The 19521-nt window shown below is 40.9% G+C and overlaps 1 protein-coding gene across 3 annotated transcripts in view; it reads right to left on the bottom strand.

The window, feature by feature from the left end:
• The window catches only part of NLRP3 (NLR family pyrin domain containing 3), a 34216-nt gene that overhangs the window by 7269 nt on the left and 7426 nt on the right, over window positions 1–19521 (bottom strand). For all 3 annotated transcript variants that reach the window (XM_077137890.1, XM_077137888.1, XM_077137889.1), the window contains 4 exons: window positions 7550–9305; window positions 5170–5340; window positions 2988–3158; window positions 2164–2334 (listed from right to left, as the gene is read on the bottom strand). In XM_077137890.1, the coding sequence (XP_076994005.1) occupies window positions 2164–2334; window positions 2988–3158; window positions 5170–5340; window positions 7550–9305 (2269 nt within the window). The remainder of the gene's footprint in view (window positions 1–2163; window positions 2335–2987; window positions 3159–5169; window positions 5341–7549; window positions 9306–19521) is intronic.

Below are 19521 nucleotides of genomic sequence, written 5' to 3'. Positions count from 1 at the left end.
GAGACTTTGACCTTGACTTCTACCTGGAGGGCTCTTTCCCAGCTCCTTCATGGCTCAGCCCTCACTTCATTGATCAGCTGTAACCTGCACAAAGTCACTCTTTGACCACCTGGTTAACTGCCCTCGTGGTCACTCTAGTTTTTATCATAGCACTTACATATAGTGCACATTTGTTTGCTTGTTTATTGTCTGTCACCCCTATAAGAATGTTCATAAAAATGGGGTCTTGATACATTTACTCACTGCTCCCAATAACACTAGCAACAAAACCCCACAGTACCCAGAAAATAATAGGGTCAATTCATGTCTGTTCAACAAACAAGAGTAGCAGAAGCCAAATTTCAGGGAGAGAGAAATAATAGAAGGTAAGAAAATGAAGAGAATACATTTGAACTTTTACTAGAAACTTAGCTATGGAAAGAAATTACAGTGATATCTGATGTGGCAGATTGAGTTATGTGTCCCCGAAACAAAACTTATTTTAATCTTAATCCATTCCTGTCAGTGTGAACCCATTATAAATTTGACCTTTTGAAGAAGTTATTTTTAGTTAAGGTGTGGCCAACGGAATCAGGATGGGTCTTAATCCTGTTACTAGAGGCTTTATAGAGAGAAAATCACAGGGAGGAAGCAGAAGCTGGAAGAGAAAGGAGAGGACATTGCCATGAGATTGAAAAACCAAGGAACCACCCAGGGATTGCTGGCCAGCAAGAAGATGCTGATCTAGGAAGAAAGCAAGCCTTCTACCTATGAAACTGTATGCCAATAAATTCCTATTGTTAATCCAATCCATTGTGTGATATTTGTCATAGCATCTGGGAAACTAAGACATCTAGTGATGGGCTAATGGGACAATTCCAAGTATCAGAGCTTCCTAAACATATAAGAGTTATTCATTATGAAGTAATTGATTATTCCTCTGGGTGGGGGGAGACTTCCCTTATATTTTGTCTTTAATTCTGGTCTGGTTGGTATTTAAATCAGTAAAATGAATGAAGACGTATCCAGTTTGCTCGTTGCTATATTCATAGATAAAAGTGAAAGAGTCAAGATTCAAAACTGCCTAGACAATGAGTTAAAAGAAAGACAGAATGAAATTTAACACAGTTAAATGTGAAGACCTACAATGAGACTGAAGAGTCTGATGGAGAATCCCTAGATAGTCCTAAGGCAGTGTGCTCTAGGAGTTAAGGCATGGCTGATGGTTCCACACAGGGCTATATAGGCATTGGATTCCACTGATTTCCAGCTCAGTATCCTTGGACTAAGGTCTTAAGATCCTGAGCATTATTTTCTTCTCTGGAAACTGTACTGATAAACCTCCTTTGCAGGATTTTTATGAGGCCAACTGAAATAGCCCATTAAAGAACATGGAGCAGCAGAGATACATAGTAAGTACATGATTATTAGTGTATATTTCTTGTTATTTACTAAAGAAGTTCCACATGAACTGATAATCTGATGTGACTGCTTAAAAAAAGAAATCATAGATTTCACCAGTAAAAGTACAGTATCCTGCCACAGTGAAAGTTCCACCATACATCTTCTGGAGTAATAGATTCACATCTGAGATGTACATTTTAAAGAGAAGCGTTAACAAACAAGTTCTTACCTAGGAGAGCATAACTGAATTGGTAAATATGCTAATAAACAATGTGGTTGAGCATTTTGAGATACTTAAGTAAGAAATGAGAAGGCGTGGGGTGTGAGTACTGACTCTGAGGAGTTGAGATTTAAGTTACTCAGTGCAGATCAAGGACCACGCGCAGAAATTATAAAAGGGGGCCACCTCAAGATAAGAATTCTCTTCTCATGCAGAGGTCATGTTGTGCAGCAAGATGTGTTCTTAGAAGTATTCACATATAAAATAAATGACTATCCACATAAATGTCTGAGAAACAACAGTTTCATTTAAAGGGAAATTGGGCAGCACAACTTCTAAGGTTTCTTTCAACTCTAAGAATCTCTAATCCAATGATTATCTAAATATATTATTTGAAGAGGTATATAGTGCTTCAAACCACTTCAGATACTTTCTCCTCTACTATCTATCCTTTATTCCGTCTGATCAACTTTTTTTTTAGAGTGATCTCCACCCATATTTTCCAAATAATTCATCTCTAAACAGAAGTTGCTCTTTGGCTAATGCCCCAAAAGACTTACCCCAGTTTCTTCAGGTTGCCTTGTGACTGCACCATTTTTTCACATAAAATTCCAACTCCTGAGTCTCCCAGTGCATTTTCTCCCATGTAGAGTCTGGTTAGGGTTTGATTGGTGCTCAGGACTGATGCAAGATCCTTACAACAAGCTGATGTGAGAGAGCAGCTGACCAACCTTCCGTAAAGATGACAGAATGCCATAATCACATCTCTCATCCCACTCTCTACCCTGAACTAAGGAGGCACTTGTGCCTGCCACTACCTCTAGTCTACTCCATACAGAGGATGGGGATGGATCCAAGCTCTATACTAATTTTGGAATCTTTTTCGTGAAACAGCAAGTAAGCGCCTTCCTTCCAAGTCCATCCCAGCTTCACATTGCTCCTCCCAGCTCTCTACCAAAAAGTGACTTCTCTTCTTCAAAATGCACCTCTCTCAGGAGCATTCAATGAAGGATTCCATGAAACATTAAGGGTCAACATTGATTTAGCACTGTGTTAACCATTTCAGGTGAGGACGGAGGCTGCATGTGTGATGAAGTTCTGAAACTCTTCTAATACAGTGCATTCTACTAGTTTTACTTCCTCTACTAGCCTCTAATACCTTCGAGGAAGGCATTATTTCTAGTAGTGTCTATGTACCCTTCCAGGGCCCAGTATGAGGCTCTTCCTATAACATGCGCTAATGGAATTATTGGCAAACACCTGGAGATAAACACAGGCAATCCTTTCATCTGCCAAAAACCACCGTCGCGTTAAAACCCCAGCCCATTGTGCTTCATTGGAGCCAAGACTTCAGCCTTCGTAAGGAAAAGCAGTTCAGACTCACCAGAGCTTCTGCAGATTGCAGAACAGATGCTTCAGCCCCACGCACAAGAGCTTGATCCCCGCGTCTCCCAGGACATTGTTGCTCAGGTCCAGTTCCACCAGGCTCTGGTTGCTGCTCAGGACTGAGGAGATGTCGAAGCAGCAGTTGTGGGTGAGGCCGCAACGCCCCAACCTGCACATAAAGTACCAGCATTGAAGGAACCAAGCATGGCCTTGTCTGCAAGGGCTGCCAGTCTAAGCTTGATTCCAGCACCAGGCAGGAGCAGTTGTTTTATCATGTTGCAAGGGAGAGTCATCATGAAGCTTTCACTGAGGGATAATCTTACTAGGGAACTACCTGAGTATAGCTCAAGACTTACTGCATCTGGGACTTTAGGAATTTAGCTCAAAGCCTGAGATCACAAATGCTGGGTGCCAGTCAGTAAATAATGTCAGGCTGTCTGATAGCCACCCTTAAATGTATAAATGTCATGTTCCTGGGTGGTACGATGGTGGCTCAGTGGCAGAGTTCTTGCCTGCCATGCCGGAGTCCTGGGTTCATTTCCCAGTGCCTGCTCATGTTTAAAAAAAAAAAAAAGTCATGTTCCTTTCCTGTAAATGAAAAGAATGATAAACCTATGGGTTCCACTCTCAATTCCAAGTCCTTACAGTCCCTCACCTAGATGCTGTTTTCTTTAAGGCTGTACTTCATGTATTCCTTCCTTTCACCAGCCTTGACCCCCTAGTTTTACCAAATAATTTAATCCCAGCCCAACAAATACAATGACAAGCAGGCAGCTTTGATTCTTGATTTACTTTACAACCACAACACACACCACCACTACCAGCAGCACCAAAAATCATTACAATCTCTTCCAGTCAAAGGGACAAGAAAAACATTCTAGCTCCTTTCCAGGCCAATATTTCATGTCCTAGAGCCTGTTGCACCACTTCCTCTTTGTCCCTAAATGACACCAACTGTTACAGAAATGAACAATCAGATCTCTTCTTATATACAAAACATCCCCTTTTCACATATTTCCTGATTGCATCTTTCCAGACCAGAGCCAACTCTCTGGAATGGCAAAGGGGCACCCTCAAGGAGCAGTAGCGACAGGTGGCATAGGGTGAAGCTGGAGAGGTAGGTTGAGTGCCAAAAACAGGCACGGCCTTGAAGGCAAGAGGGAGACCTGTAACTTATCAAAACAGCAAGGAGAAGGCGCCTGAACGAGGGAATGGCATAATCAAATTTAAGTTTTTAAAATGATCCTGACTTCTTTGTAGAGAATGGATTGGAGAAGAACAAGAGTGGATGCAGGGAGACAAATGCTAATTCAATACCTATTTTTTGAGTACTAAAATGTACCGAGATACTTGCCCACACATTGCACAGCCAATGGCAAAACAAATACAAGGCCTGCCCTCAGAGAGGTATTGGCATAGAGAGCCATGCAACAGTCCAGGCAAGGGATGGTGGTGGTTTGGCCAGGGTTGGTGGCGTGAAGATGAGGTAAAGTGGACAATTGTTCAGTATATAAAATTAATAACACCTGATAATGGTGGTGAACATGACAAACAAAACAGAGAGAGGAGGGAAAATGCCGTGGTGCAGTGGGCTTTAATACCAGGTGCACAGCTCTTCTAAAATGCATTTCTGCATGCACACAGACAGTGGAATTGAAGGACTGCAGGTGTGGATAAGGCATCTGCATGGACAGTGAGTCACGTGTGTCTGAGTCACAGTCTCAGTGGAGAGGGAGCATTTTATTACTAAAGTTACAGAACATTCCCTATGGCATGTAAACTACTATGAAGTGTTTTAATGGGTTCCAGCCCAGGTAACGATTGTTCTATAAAATGAAAAACTTCAGGTTCTCATCTGTGAAATGACTGACAAGGAAATGGAAAATACTGACTCACAGTTTTTTTGTTGTACCACCAAAGCGCAACTTTTTTTCAGTTCCCCTTCTTCTTCTCCATCCAAAATTCCAAACAATTGGCCTCCAAATCATTCTGCCTTCCCAGTTATACTTTCCCTAGGGTCTTTCTTCCCTCTCCCTCCCTTCCTGACCCCTCCTCCCTCCCTCTCCCCCTTTCCCTCTCCTCCATCTCTCCCCATCCCCCCCATTGCTCTCATATACAAACACACACACACCCTCACACACACACACACACACACTCACATTGCATATGCGGGGACTTACCACAATCTCCGAATGTTACAGTCAGGATGCTGGAGCGTTTCACACAACACCCTCACTCCTGGGTCCCCCAGAATATTATCACTGAGGTCCAGTTCGGTTAGACTCTGGTTCAAGCTCAGAACTGAGAAGAGGCCCCGGCAATACTGAGAAGTGAGATAACAGTTCACCAACCTAGAAAATGGGAGGAAAGGAGAGAAAATGAAGCTAAAGGCCAGGAACAGCTGGCCCCCCAAGGGATCCAGAGATGGGTCACAGAAGTAAGGTCATTCCCCTAGGAATGAAGGTGGTGGAAAGACAGCAAGCTGGTGTTGTTGGCCGCCCTATGCATGCCCTCTGGTCCCTCAGCTTTTCGTCTTCTCCCTACCCCATCAATCAGAGGCCCAGCCCACTGGAGACACCAAGCCATACATCATCAGCAAAGGATGCTTTCTAAATCACAGAGGCCTGGGTCATGCCCATAAAAATAAAATCAGAATCTCTGAGGGTGGGACCAGGCATATCAATATTTTCAAATCACAGGTGATCCCATCCACCCAAGTTTGAATCACCTGCAGCTCTGGTTAAAATGCAGTTTCTGACCCAGTGGTTCATGCTCAGAACTGAGAAGAGGCCCCAGCCTTTAGGCCTTTAATTCTGCATTTCTAACAAGCACAGTGCTGATGTTGATGCTGCTGGTCCTTGAACATCAAGTTCCTACTCTCAGAAGAAGGTAGCTGCCATCCATACCATGAGTGCTGGAGCTGTAAGCCTGAATCTCTGAAGCCTTCTTCACAGCAAGTAATTTGGATCAGGTTTCTTGTCTTTGCCTCTTTCATGGACCTTCATGAGCAGGTCAGCAGCCTCTCTCTCTCTCTCTCTCTCTCTCTCTCTCTCTCTCTCTCTCTCTTTCTCTCTCTCTCTCTCAGCCTCTCTCTCTCTCTCTCTCTCATGACTTCTATCTAGCCATTTTGATCTATTTGCCATTTTACAAACATATTCTGCTTTTCCATCTCCTACCCATGAGCCCACTATTCCCTCTGTCCCAGTCATTCCTTCCCTACTCTCAGGTCTCACCCCCACCTGCTTCAGGATTCAGCTGAGGTATGACTTCACTCACTGCCCCAGCTGGCCAAGGGCTTCTCCTGTAGGCTTCCTTATCCTAGAACATAATATCTCTACTGTCTTCACTTGTTTGCCAAGCGTCTCCACAACAAGATCTTAAGCTCCGTATCAGCAGGACCTGAGTCTCAGTCGCCATGGTTCTTGCTGACTGAATGATGAATTAAAAAGGATATCCTTGGGGTGGGCCACAGTGGCTCAGCAGGCAGAGTTCTCACCTGCCATAACAGAGACCTGGGTTCTATTCCCAGTGCTTGCCCATGTTAAAAAAAAAAAAAGGGTGTCCTTGTAGCAGTTCCAAGGCAAAGACAGAGCTCATTACTGCAGTTCAAAGGACATATCCTCTTTTTTTCTTAAATTTTTTTGACCATGTCAAGCATCCTTTATAAGATCAAGTTCACATATTCACAGAGAGGCCTTTGCTGTGGGTAGTCTCTATTACCATGGCAGGAGTCACTGAATATTAAACCTGGAAGTAACTTCAGAAATCAAGGAACTCAACCACTTCATTTTACAGACACAATAATTGGCTCCCAACCTCCTAGACAATCCATAGCAACTGACCCCGAAGGGAACACTTTTGACAGTTGCTTGGTGGAAAACAGAATGTAGGGACTTCAAAGGAGGGTTCCCATGTTCCCAGCTATATCTTCCTCCATTTCACTTCATCACTTTCGTTTCAATGAGGCCACGCTCACCCTTATCATCATACACTACTCCATTTTTACCTTTGTTCATGCTAGTTCCCACTCCAATAATCCCCTTTACATTCTTCTCTACTTACACACATCTTACCAGTTCTTCAAGGCAGGCTTACACTCAACTCCTCGGAGAAATCTACACTCAGTCTCCAGCTCAAAGGCCTTTCTGTCTTCTGTGTTCCTGAGACAAATAATATCTGGGGTTGCTTTGCTTATGGATTAGAACCCCAATTACATTACAAGCAACTTGAGTTTAGAAACATTTTTATAAAATTATTTACCCCATGTAAAACCTAGAATAGTTCCTTGTACTGAATTGGCATTCACCAAACATTTGTTTATTGTTCCATGGATATTTTTGCTTATCCCATTTATCCATCTACCCTACCTCTACTAGTTGATCCCTGCCAATGAAGGAGTATTGTAGAAGTAGGTATGTAACGGTGATAGTATTATGTACTAGTGACAACAGCATTTGAAAAATAGTTGAGAAGAAGGGAAAGTGAGCGATTACCAAGGTAAAGGTGGCTAAAAAGGAGAAGATAGGCTTTACTCACCCACCTGAAGCTCAATTTCCTTACCGTTGAGAACAGGTAGCATGTGGACATGGAGTGAACCAGTCAACCACATCTAGGCATCGGCTTTCCACCACCTCCTCTTCTTCCACCTTGGGCAAATTATGGAGAAATCCCAGGGAAAGTGTTTCTACATGATGACAATTCTTGATACAAAAAGATGAAACCACATGGTCCATTCTGGTGGAGAGATTGATCTCAATTTTGGGGAAATGGTCCATGGCCCTTTGCACAAAGTCTTCTTCCTGCATCTCATATAAACAGTAGAACAATTCCAACTGGCTGGGCTGGATCTGCAGTTTCTTGGCCTTGGCTTTCACCTCTATCCACTTCAGCAATTCCAGCCTGATTTGCTGTGAGATTTTGCAACTCAATTTTTTTTCCAAATAGGAGGTTCTCTCTTGGTTTATGAGGCCAAAAAGGAAACGGACAACAAAAATCAGATACCCTTTCTCAAATTTTCCATAATTTTCAAGAAGGACAGTCACATCTCGGTTGGGAAGTTTTGAACATCTCCACGGCATGCTCTTCCCCTTCTCCTCCTCTTCTCCCAGCAGATAGTACATGGCAGCAAAGAACTCCTGGAAAGTCATGTGAATGAAGCTGTAGAATTTCTCACAGTCTACTTCCTTTTGAAATAGGTTCATCCTCAGGAAAGCTGACACATCAGCCTTTTGTAGGCCATGGTTCCTGAGGTCACACTCTTCAAATAGTATTTTCTGATTCCAGATTCCATCTGCAGCTAAAGAGCAGAGCCCCCTAAGGTTGGCAGAGAGGCGGCAATCCTGACTTCTTCCTCTGGGCTGCAGCAAACTTGAGAGAAAAAAGACGTACACTGCAGTAGTGGTTTTGGATGTCTGAGTAAGGGACTTGCCACTCTCCATCTGCTGCTTCAACCCAGTGCATACAATCCAGCAAACCAGGGGAATAAAACACATCGTGAAAAGGATCTCATTCTCTTGAATTAACCTGAAGGCTTCTCTGGCTTGGTCTTCATTTGAGAAATACTTAAAGAAATACTCCTTCCTCTTGACCTCTGAGAAACCCAGAATCTCCACATGTCGGGGATGGTCCAATAAGTGCTGGAGTTTCTCCAGGGCTACAGGCCTTGTGGTGATGAGCAAGGAAGCCTCAGGAAGCAGCTTCTTTCTAATGAGGCTACTCAGGAGAATGTCTACTCGCTCTACCTTCTGCCAGTCTGTGCAGAGCTCCCCTGTGTGCTCATCAAAGGCACCTTGCAGTTCATCAAAGCCATCCATGAGGAACAGAATCTTGGATGGCTTGCTCACAATCTTGCTTATGGGTGGGTTTGGGTCTGGGCAGCAGCTAACAATCAGGTCCCCCAGGCTCCTCCGGGCCATGAGATTCACCTCTCGACAGTGGATATAGAATAAATAGTTAAACCTATCTTTGAAAATTTTCCCTGATGCCCAGTCCAACATAATCTTCCGGGCCAGTATTGTTTTCCCAATACCTGCTGCTCCCTGGAACACCACTGTGTGCACAGGCTCTGACTTTTCATCCTCAGGATCAAACAGGAATTCCACATTAATGGAACTCACAAGGTTGTCCCTGGTCTTCGCTGTGGTTCCAGCAATGGCCAAGAGTTCATGTTCCCTCTCTTTCTGGCTCTGATGTTCCTTGACAAGAAGCAGCCGGGTGAAACGTTTGTTGAGGTTCACACTCTCACCCAGACGGGCATTTCTGTCTTCAATACACAGAAATCTGCTCTGAATATATTTTGTGTATTTCCTACAATAATCTAAGGCAAAGACAGAAAGTTAGACATTGGGGGAACCCATCATGCACCCACTTCAGATGAGTTATGAACAGGGGGCCCTGATCAGCAGAAAGTTGTAATTGAAACTGAGAAAACAGATGAAGTCATCTGTCCTCGGGATGCATATAGAATGTTCTCAAAAATCTGTGCCAGATTCTTCATAAACACAATTAAGGACAAGAAAGTTACTATGTGTGTTGCTGCCAGACAAAAATTCCTTTATTCAATCATACTTCTTTGAGTAGTCTTCAGCCCATGACTTTTTTTTTAAGTCAAAAAGGTTTATTCACTCCTAGATGTCTCAAAACCATTAATATTGTAATGTGACTCTTCACAAAGTACACATAAGGTACACAAGAGTTTCTCAAATTCTCTAAACCTCAGAATCCTTTTTTTTCTTGAGGAACTTGGGGACTAATATTTCATATAGTTGGGAAACCCTGCATTGCTTGGGACTGCTGATGAATCATTAAGCATCATAATTTGTAATCCAAAACTGCATTGATAGCAAAAACTACAGAATAGATTACCAAGAATTTACCTTATTCTAGCTACTTTATATCATGTACCTCTTTTGTCCTTACATACTCTTAGAGTAGGTAGTACTATGATCCACGATTAACAGTTAAAGACAGAAAGGCTAAGAAACTACAAATAGTCAGTCAAAGACTACAGAGCTGGTTAGTAATAGATCCAAGGGCTTGGAATGCTTAAACTTGGCAAAGAGGAAGCTTTCACTCACACCACCTACAGGAGTTGACTGAAGTTCTCCTATACTGCTCTTTCATAAATTCCTTACTTCCAATCAGCCCATCACTTTTAAAATCAGAAACACTTAATCACCTCCCCCTGGTTCTGGGACTGCAAGTAGCCAAGAAGACCTGAATCCAGTTTCTTCAGATGACAATGAATTTCCTGAGATAAACATCTGCAACCCAGTGAGGATGAGGGAGTAAGACTAATGGCATGTAGGATGACCAACTGACCCAGCTTATCAGCGCCTCCTGAATGAGGTCTCAAAACCCAATTGGATACAACAGCACATTAAAAGAACTACACACCATGACTAAGTGAAATTTACCCCAGGTATGCAAGGGTGTTTCACCATAAGAAAATCAACTGGTATAATACACCACAAAAAAAAAAAAAAAAAAAAAATGAAGGGAGTGAAAAAAACAGGATCATTTCAATTGGTGCAGAAAATGCATTTAACAAAAGCCAAAGAGAAAGAAACATCCTCAACATGATAAAGGGCACATATATGAAAAACCCACAGTTAACATCATACTTAATGTGGAGAGACTCAAAGCTTTCCCTCTAAGGTCAGGAAAAAGAAAATCCTGCTGTCACCAGTGTTAGTCAACACTGTACGGAAGTCCCTGGCCAGAGCAATTAGTTAAGAAAAATAAATAAAAGACATCCAAATTGCAAAGGAAGAAGTAGAGCTTTCACTGTTTGAAGGTGGCATCATCCTATATTTTTAAAATCCTGAAAATTCCACAACAATAGTCCTAGAGCTAATAAATGAATTCAACAAAATGGCAGGATAGAAGATCAGTACCCCCAAATCAGTAATGTTTCTATACACTAGTAATGAGCAATCAGTATAAATTAAGAAAAAATTCCAATTACAATAGCAACTAAGAGAATCAAATATCTAGGAATAAATCTAATCAAGGATGTAAAGGACTTATATACACAAACTACAAGACATTGCTAAAAGAAATCAAAGGAACATGAATGTTTTTACAGGAGGGAGAGCAAATGAATGTCAACATTGCAAGGTGTTGAAAATGGATGGTATACAGGAAAAAATATAATCAGTGCAAGCTAGGGTCTATAATCAACATTACCATTGTAATATGCTTGCACTGAATGTAACAAAGGCATTATGCCAAAACTAAATGTCAACAAGCGGGGGATATGGGGGAGGTGTATGAGCTTTTTTGTGGAAGAACAGGAAATGTCTTCATATAGATTGTGGTGGCTAAGGCATGCCTATGTGCTTATAACAGGAACCACTGATTTTTTACTTAGGTTGGATTATATGATGTATGAATAAAACTGTTTAAAAATGAACACAGGGTGGGCCACAGTGGCTCAGCAGGCAGAGTTCTCACCTGCCATGCTGAAGACCTACGTTCGAGTCCTGGTGCCTGCCCATGTAGAAAAAAAACAGAAAGAAAAAATGAACACAGAGAAACAAGTGCTGGAGAAAATGGGGAGAAAGATATGCATCTATTCACTGTTGGCAGGGAAGCTGAGAGGTGCAGCCTCTCTGAAGGTCAGTGTGGTGGCTCCATAGGAGGCTAGGGGTGGGGTCGCTATATGATCCTGCAACTACATTGCCAGGTTTATAACTGAAAGAACTGAGAGTGGGGACATGAATGGACATTTGCACACTGGTGTTTATGGCGGCAATGTTCACAATTTGCAGTGGATGGAGGTGCCCTAAGGGTACAATGACTGAGGAATGAAGGGGGAACTATGGTGTATGTATGTATACATACAATGGACTACTGGGTGTCCACAAGAAGGAACAAAGTTGTGAGGCATGCAACTAGGTGAATGAACCTTAAGAACAGTATGTTGAATGAAAAGTCAGAAACAAAAAGACAAATATGATCAAACCTCACTTATATGGAACAACTACGGTATACAAACTCAGAGAATTGAAGTAGAAAAGCAAGGGTTATTATGTTGGGTCCTATTGTAAAGGTTCCTAGATTGTAAATTCTTACAGCAGTCACATCTATTCTGGAATAGTAACTGTTGTTTCTAAATTCTGAGATACTTAGCTATTTGTACATAAACTGGTCATTCCCTGAAACTTTGGGTATATATGTGACACTTGAGACTCAGAGTTAGACCTCTGAAGCTATGAAATCCAGAATTACTTCATACAGCAACTGTTAAAAAGCTGAAAAAGTAATCAGACTTTGATTAGAGATATGAATGAAGCTGATCTGGATAGGACTAAGGTAAATCAGAATACAAGGTAAAGGCGTCTATAATCCATATTTTAAAATTTCAGCTTCTATGGAGACCAAAGGGAGAGATGCGTATTTGGTGCAAGATGTATATTTTGGGTAGCACATTATATAATTTAACCTGTATGATCAATTTATCTGAACACCATAATTGCATGGAATCTTGAATAAGGTAGAAGATTTTGTTGGTTTGTACAGTTAGTGTGATGCCCCAATACAACCCAGAGCAATTTGGGTAGAGAATGAAAAAGTATTTGCAAAGCCCCTTGGGAGACTGGAGACAATGTAGGAAATTTTAAAGTACCCCAGCTAGGGAATTCTTGATATTTGCACAAGCAGTGGGGACAGCCAATTCAAAAGGCTGAACCTTCAATCTTGAGTTTGTCCCTATGAAACTTATTGCAAAGGAGAGCTGAGCCTACCAATAACTATGCCAAAGAGTCACCATCAGAGAACCTCTTTTGTTTCTCAGGTGTAGCCTTTCTTTCTAAACCAACTTAGCCAACTGACCAGGTGAACTCATTGATCTCCCCATTGTGTGGGATATGATTCCCAGGAGTGTAAATCTCCCCGACAACATTAGGAAGGACTGTGAGTCAGGATGTGGCATTGTGAGATTGAGAAAGCCCACTTGAAAAAGGGGAAAGAGAGAAATGTGACATTATCAAGTTTCAGTGGCTGAGAGATTTCAAACAGAGCCTAGAGGTTATCATGGAGGTTATTCTTATGCATTATATAAATATCCCTTTTTACTTTGGGGTATACTGAAGTGGCTAGGGTTAGTACCTGAAACTGTTGAACTGTGTTCCAGTAGCCTTGATTCTTTTTTTTGAGGGGGGTGATACATGATCCAGAATTGAATTCAGGTCTCCCACCCGAAAGGCGGGCATTCTAAGCACTGAACTACCCGTGTACCCCAGCCTTGATTCTTGAAGATGACTGTATAATTATATAGCTTTTACAATATGACCATGTGATTGTGAAAATCTTGTGTCTGATGCTCCCTTTATCCAGAGTATGGGCAGATGAGCAAGGAAAAGGACAAAAAATAAATAAATGCTGGGGGTGGGGATAAGGGGGGAAACTTGGTAGAATGAAATACTAGTGTTCAGTGAGAGGGAAGGGTAAGAGGTATGGGTTGTGTGAATTTTTCCTTTTATTTCTTTTTCTGGAGTAATGCAAATGTTCTAAAAATGATCATGGTGATGAATACACAACTATGTGATGATATTGGAGCCATTGATTGTATTTTTTAGTAGGAATATGTATCTGTGTGAAAATATCTCAATAAAAATATTTTTAAAAAAAGAAAGAAAGAAAGAAATATAGGAGACTTCCAGGAAGATGGCCAACTAGAGCAGTTTGAGATTAGCCCTGCTTCACAGAAAAGTTAGAGAAGGGACAGGAGGGTGACTGAGGCAGCGATTTGGGAGTGCAGTTGACCTGGGAGAGCCTTCTGTACTATATGCACCAATCCTGGTTGCAGAGGCCAAGGAACTGAGAGGCAGAAAGCTGGAGCCTGGTGTGGAGGCACAGGGCAGCAGAGCCCACGGGAGTGCATGGGTGGAAACACAGGATTAGGAGGTAAGCCAGGTCACGTTCCTTGGGTGCGCTACCCTCACCAGCACAGCCCCGTGACTGGCGACTCATTCCACATCCCGTGCACCTGAACCCCCTCACCCACTCCCATTCGCTGCACTCCAGGTGCCCCCTCCCCACCAGCCCCCAGTGAATGTACCTGCCCCATACCTCCATCCCAGCTGAATTATGGAATGTGGCAAAGGCTGTGCTGAGAGGGAAATTTATTGCCTTTAATGCCTATATTATAAAACAAGAAAGAGCAAAAATTGAGGACTTAACAGCAAACCTGGAGGAACATGAGAAAGAACAGCAAACTAAGCCTAAACCAAATAGGACAAGAAAAATAACAAAGATTAAAGCAGAGATAAATCAATGGGCAAACAAAAGAACAACAGAAAGAATCAATAAAACAGAAGTTGATTCTTTGAGAAAATCAATAAAATTGATGGGCCACTAGAGAGAGGATGCAAGTAAACAAAATCAGAAATGAGAAGGGGTACATTATCACAGACCCTGAAGAAATAAAAGAAATCATAAGAGGATACTATGAACAACTATATGCCAACAGACTAGATGACTTAAATGAAATGGAAAAATTCCTAGAGACTCAAACACTTACTCAGGAAGAAATAGACGATTTCAACAAACCAATCACAAAAGATTCAATCAGTCATCAAAAATCTTCCTACAAAGAAAAGCCCAAGGCCAGGTGGCTTCATGGGGGAATTTTATCAAACATTCCATAAAGAACTAATATCAATCCAGCTCAAACTTTTCCAAGACATTGAGGAAAAAGTTACTCTACCTAACCGATTTTATGAAGCTAATATTATCTTACTACCAAAACTGGGCAAAGATGCTCTAAGAAAGGAAAACTACAGCCCAATCTCCCTAACATAGATGGAAAAATTCTCAAAATATTAGCAGACCAAATCCAACAACACATTAAAAGAATTATATGCCATGACCAAGTGGGGTTTATACCAGGAATGCAAGGAAGGTTCAACACAAGAAAATCAATTAATGTAATATAGCACATTAAAAAATCAAAAGGGAAAAATCACATGATTATCTCAATTGATGCTGAAAAAGAATTTGACAAAATTCAGCATCCTTTTCTGATAAAAACATTCTGAAAGATAGGAATCAAAAATAACTATCTCAATATGATAAAGGGAATATATGAAAAACTGATAGCCAGCATCATACTCAATAGAGATAGACTGAAAACCTTCCCCCTAAGATCAGGTACAAGATAAGGATGCCCACTGTCACCACTATTATTCAACATTGTGCTAGAAGTTCTAGCTAGAGCAATCCGGCAGGACAAAGAAATAAAAGTAATCCAAATTGGAAAGGAAGAATTAAAACCCTCATTATTTGCAGATGATACGATACTATACTTGGAAGATCCTGATAAATCTACAACAAAGTTACCTGAGCTGATAAATAAATTCAGCAAGATGGTGGGATATAAAATTAATGTGCAAAAATCAGTAACATTTCTATACACAAGCAATAACCTAGCTGAGGAGTCAGTTAAGGAAAAAAATTACATTCAAAATAGCAACTAAAAGAATCAAATATTTAGGAATGAACTTAACTAGGGATGTAAAGGACTTGTACACAGAAAACTACATAACATTGCTAAAAGAAATCAAAGGAGATTTAAATAGGTGGAAAGACATTCCCCACTCGTGGATAGGAAGGCTAAATAGACTTAAGATGTCAATTCTCCCCAAATTGATCTACAGATTCAACACACTACCAATCAAAATTCCAACAACGTACTTTGAAGATTTGTAAAAGCTGACTACCAAATTCTTCTGGAAGGGAAAGAGACACCGAATAGCTAAAAACATCCTAAAAAAGGAGAACAAAGTGGGAAGATTAATACTCCCTGACTTTAAAACCTTTTATAAAGCCACAGTGGTCAAAATAGCATAGTACTGGCACAAACACAGAAGCATTGACCAAAGGAATTGAATCGAGAGTGCAGAAATAGATCACCAAATCTACGGTCAACTGATTTTTGACAAGGCCCCCAAATCCTCTGAACTGGGACAAAATAGTCTTTTCAATAATTGGGCATGGAAGAACTGGATATGAATAGCCAAGAGAATGAAAGAGGACCCCTGTCTTACACCCTACACAAAAATTAACTCAAAGTGGATCAAGCAACTGCATATAAGAACTAGCACCATAAAACTTCTAGAAGAAAACATAGGGAAACATCTTCAAGACCTAGTAATAGGAGGTAGCTTCCTAAATTTTACGCTCAAAGCACAAGCAACAAGAGAAATAATAGATAAATGAGAACTCCTCAAAATCAAACACTTCTGCACCTCAAAAGACTTTGTCAAAAAGGTGAAGAGTCAGCCAACTCAATGGGAGAAAGTATTTGGAAATCATATATCAGACAAAGATTTGATTTCCTCTATATACAAAGAAATCATACAATTCAACAACAAAAGAACAAACAATCCAACTATAAAATGGGCTAAAGATATGAATAGACATTTTTTTCTGAAAGGCAAATACAGATGGCTCAAAAGCACATGAAGGGATGCTCATTTTCACTGGCTATTAGGGAAATGCAGATCAAGACTACAATGAGATACCATCTCACACCTATAAGAATGGTTGCTACTAAACAATCAGGAAACTATAAATGTTGGAGAGGATGTGGAGAAACTGGGATACTTATGCACTGCTGGTGGGAATGTACAATATTGCAGTCACTACGGAAGAATGTTTGGCGGTTCCTTAGTTATTAGTTAGCATTCTCTAGAGAAACAGAATCAACAGGAAATATCTGTAAATATAAAATTTATCAAAAGTGTCTCACATAACTGTGGGGATGTAGAGTCCAAAATCCACAGGGCAGGCTGTGAAGCTGAGGACTCCGAAAGAGGGTATGGACAAACTCCACAGAAGAGGCTCGCTTGCCAAAGCAGGAAGAGAGAAGAGAGCCTGTCTCTCCTGAATCCTTAAAAGGTTTCCAGTGATTAGATTAAGCATCACTCATTGCAGAAGACACTCCCCTTCGCTAATTATAAATAGAATCAGCTGTGGATGCAGCCAACATAATCATGATTAATTCTATGAAATGTCCTCATAGCAACCCACAGGTGAGCACTTGCTCAATCAGACAAACAGGTACGACCTCCTGGCCAAGTTCACACATGAACCTGACCATGACACTGAGGAAACTAAATATGGAGCTGCCCTCTGACTCAGCAATAGCTCTCCTTGGTATATACCCACAAGAGTTGAAAGCAATGACAGACATTTTCACACCAATGTTCATAGCAGCATTATTCACAATCACCAGAAGATGGAAACAAACTAAACGCCCATCAACAGATGAGTGGATCAATAAAATGTGGTATATACATATGATGGAATATTATACAGCAGTAAGATAAAATGATGTCCTGAAGCACATGACAAGATGGATGAGCCTTGAGGGCATAATACTGGGCAAAATTAGCCAGACACAAAAGGACAGATACTGTATGATTCCACTAGAATAAAGGTATAATCAGAGACTTATAATACAGAACATAGGGAACTTAGAGAAACACAGAAGCTAGAGATGGGTGAACCATTAGCTAATGAGGTTAAACTCCAATGTAAGGAAATAGATAGGAGTGAATGTGATTCTTTAGTGGGTCTAGAAGTAATATTACCATATTGAAGATGAAAAAGATTGAAAGGGGTTGTATAGACCAACGTATCCCTCTGACTCACACTAAAAGCATGAATGAGTTTTTGTAAGAATTATTTCAAAGATAGGATTCTTGTATAAAGAGTGTTTAAGTCCAGGATACAGGGGTAAAACTGCTGTTGCATGCTATGAGCTATGTTTAAAAGGAAACCATCAGTACTACCACAGCAATAGCAGAGGTAAATAATAGGGTGAGGGACAAGAGTTAGATTTCCTATTTGGTGAAGGTGTGTTTATTGGTTTTCTTTCTCTTGGGAACAATGAAATTATCTAAAATTGAAAATGTTGATGGACTGTGGACTTTGGGCCCTCTGCATGATGCCTGATGAATGCAGGTGGCTGAAGGATGCACTGATGGTGAAGTAGAATGGTGAACGATGGTGTGTACTTATGAACAAAGTTTGTGCTGCTACAAAAAAAAAAAAAATGTCATGAGGCAGGCAATGATGTGAATGAACATGTGGGACATTTGGTGAGACAATAAGTCAGAAACAAAGAAACAATGGTATGGTCACCTTTAGGAAATGCATATAAGAAAACGGGCCTTTTAAAGCAGACACATTAAGTCTGGAGTGGTGATTATTATTTCTGGATTTTGAGAAGCTATTTATATATATAACCTAATATTTAGAGATAAGAATGAAGAAAAATAAGTTGGGGTTAAAGTAATTCAGAACCTAGGGGTAAGGAAGACAGTGTCTATATTTTAGAACCACATATACTCTATGAAGCCAATGGAAGAAAGGTTTATTTGATCTGAAACTAAAATTTTTTGTAGAGCTTAATCAAATTCAACCTATTGTATAGCTCATTTGAACAACTGAAATACCGAGAGCATAGAATAAGAAAGAGGTCTTTTAATCGTGTATAGATTATTGCAATGCCTGGAAACATCCTAGAGTATATTAACCAGGTAATCAGAAAGTATTGGCAAAGTCCCCTGTGGGAAGGGAGAAAGACTATGGAACTATTAAACCTTACCATCAGGGAATCCCCTGATACTGTGTCAAACCTTAGGGATACCCAAATCAATAGGCCATGCCCTCGATCATGAGGCTTACTCTTGTGAATCTTGTGTAGGTAGCATAGAAGTTTAGACTACCTATAGGCATGCCTAAGAGTTACTTCTGGAGGACCCCTGTTGTTGTTCAGATGTGGCCTCAGTCTCTCTAAGCCCAACTCTTGCCCTCCCCACTGAAGTGGGACATGACATCCAGGGGTGAAAGTCTCCCTGATAACGTGGGAGAGGACTCCCAGGGATGAATCCAGGCCTGGCACCATGGGATTAACAATTCCATCCTGACTAAGTGCAGGGAAAAAATGTAATTAATAACGTATCAGTGGCAGAGAGAGTTCAATTAGAGTTGAGAGGCTACTCTGGAGGTTGCTCTTATGCAAGTTTCAGGTAGACCTTGCTACCTATCGTAACCTGCCAACCCCCAACCAGGACCATTCCAGCCAATCCTAAAGAACGCCTAGGGCAATTTATAATTCCACAAGGGTTCCAGGCACTAGAGTAACTTTGCAGAAGCCTACAACCTCCAGATTGGTTCCTGGTCCAGATAAGTCCTGTAGCCTCGCCCCGCCTCTCCGGAATATCAAACAGTTCCATATCCCTAGCCCATATTGTGACAGACCCTGCCAATATCAAAAATTGCCATAGCCCAAACAACCCCAATGAGAAGTATGGAAAATCAAAGGTGATGGTGGAATTATACATAGAAGATAGGACTTAACAAATGAATATGAATGCTGAATCATTAAATTGGTATCTCTTTTAGTCTCCAGTATTTTAGAGCAGCTAGAAGTAAAAACTTAAAATTGCACAATTATAACCCATGTCAAAGTCTGAAATATGTTCTACAAATAATTATTGTGTTGTGCTTTGAAATTTATA

The sequence above is a fragment of the Tamandua tetradactyla genome, chromosome 20 (genome assembly GCF_023851605.1).
Source record: "Tamandua tetradactyla isolate mTamTet1 chromosome 20, mTamTet1.pri, whole genome shotgun sequence".
NCBI classification, from domain to species: domain Eukaryota; kingdom Metazoa; phylum Chordata; class Mammalia; order Pilosa; family Myrmecophagidae; genus Tamandua; species Tamandua tetradactyla.
Note: the sequence above shows the minus strand (reverse complement) of the source record. Positions and strands in the feature narration are given on the sequence as shown.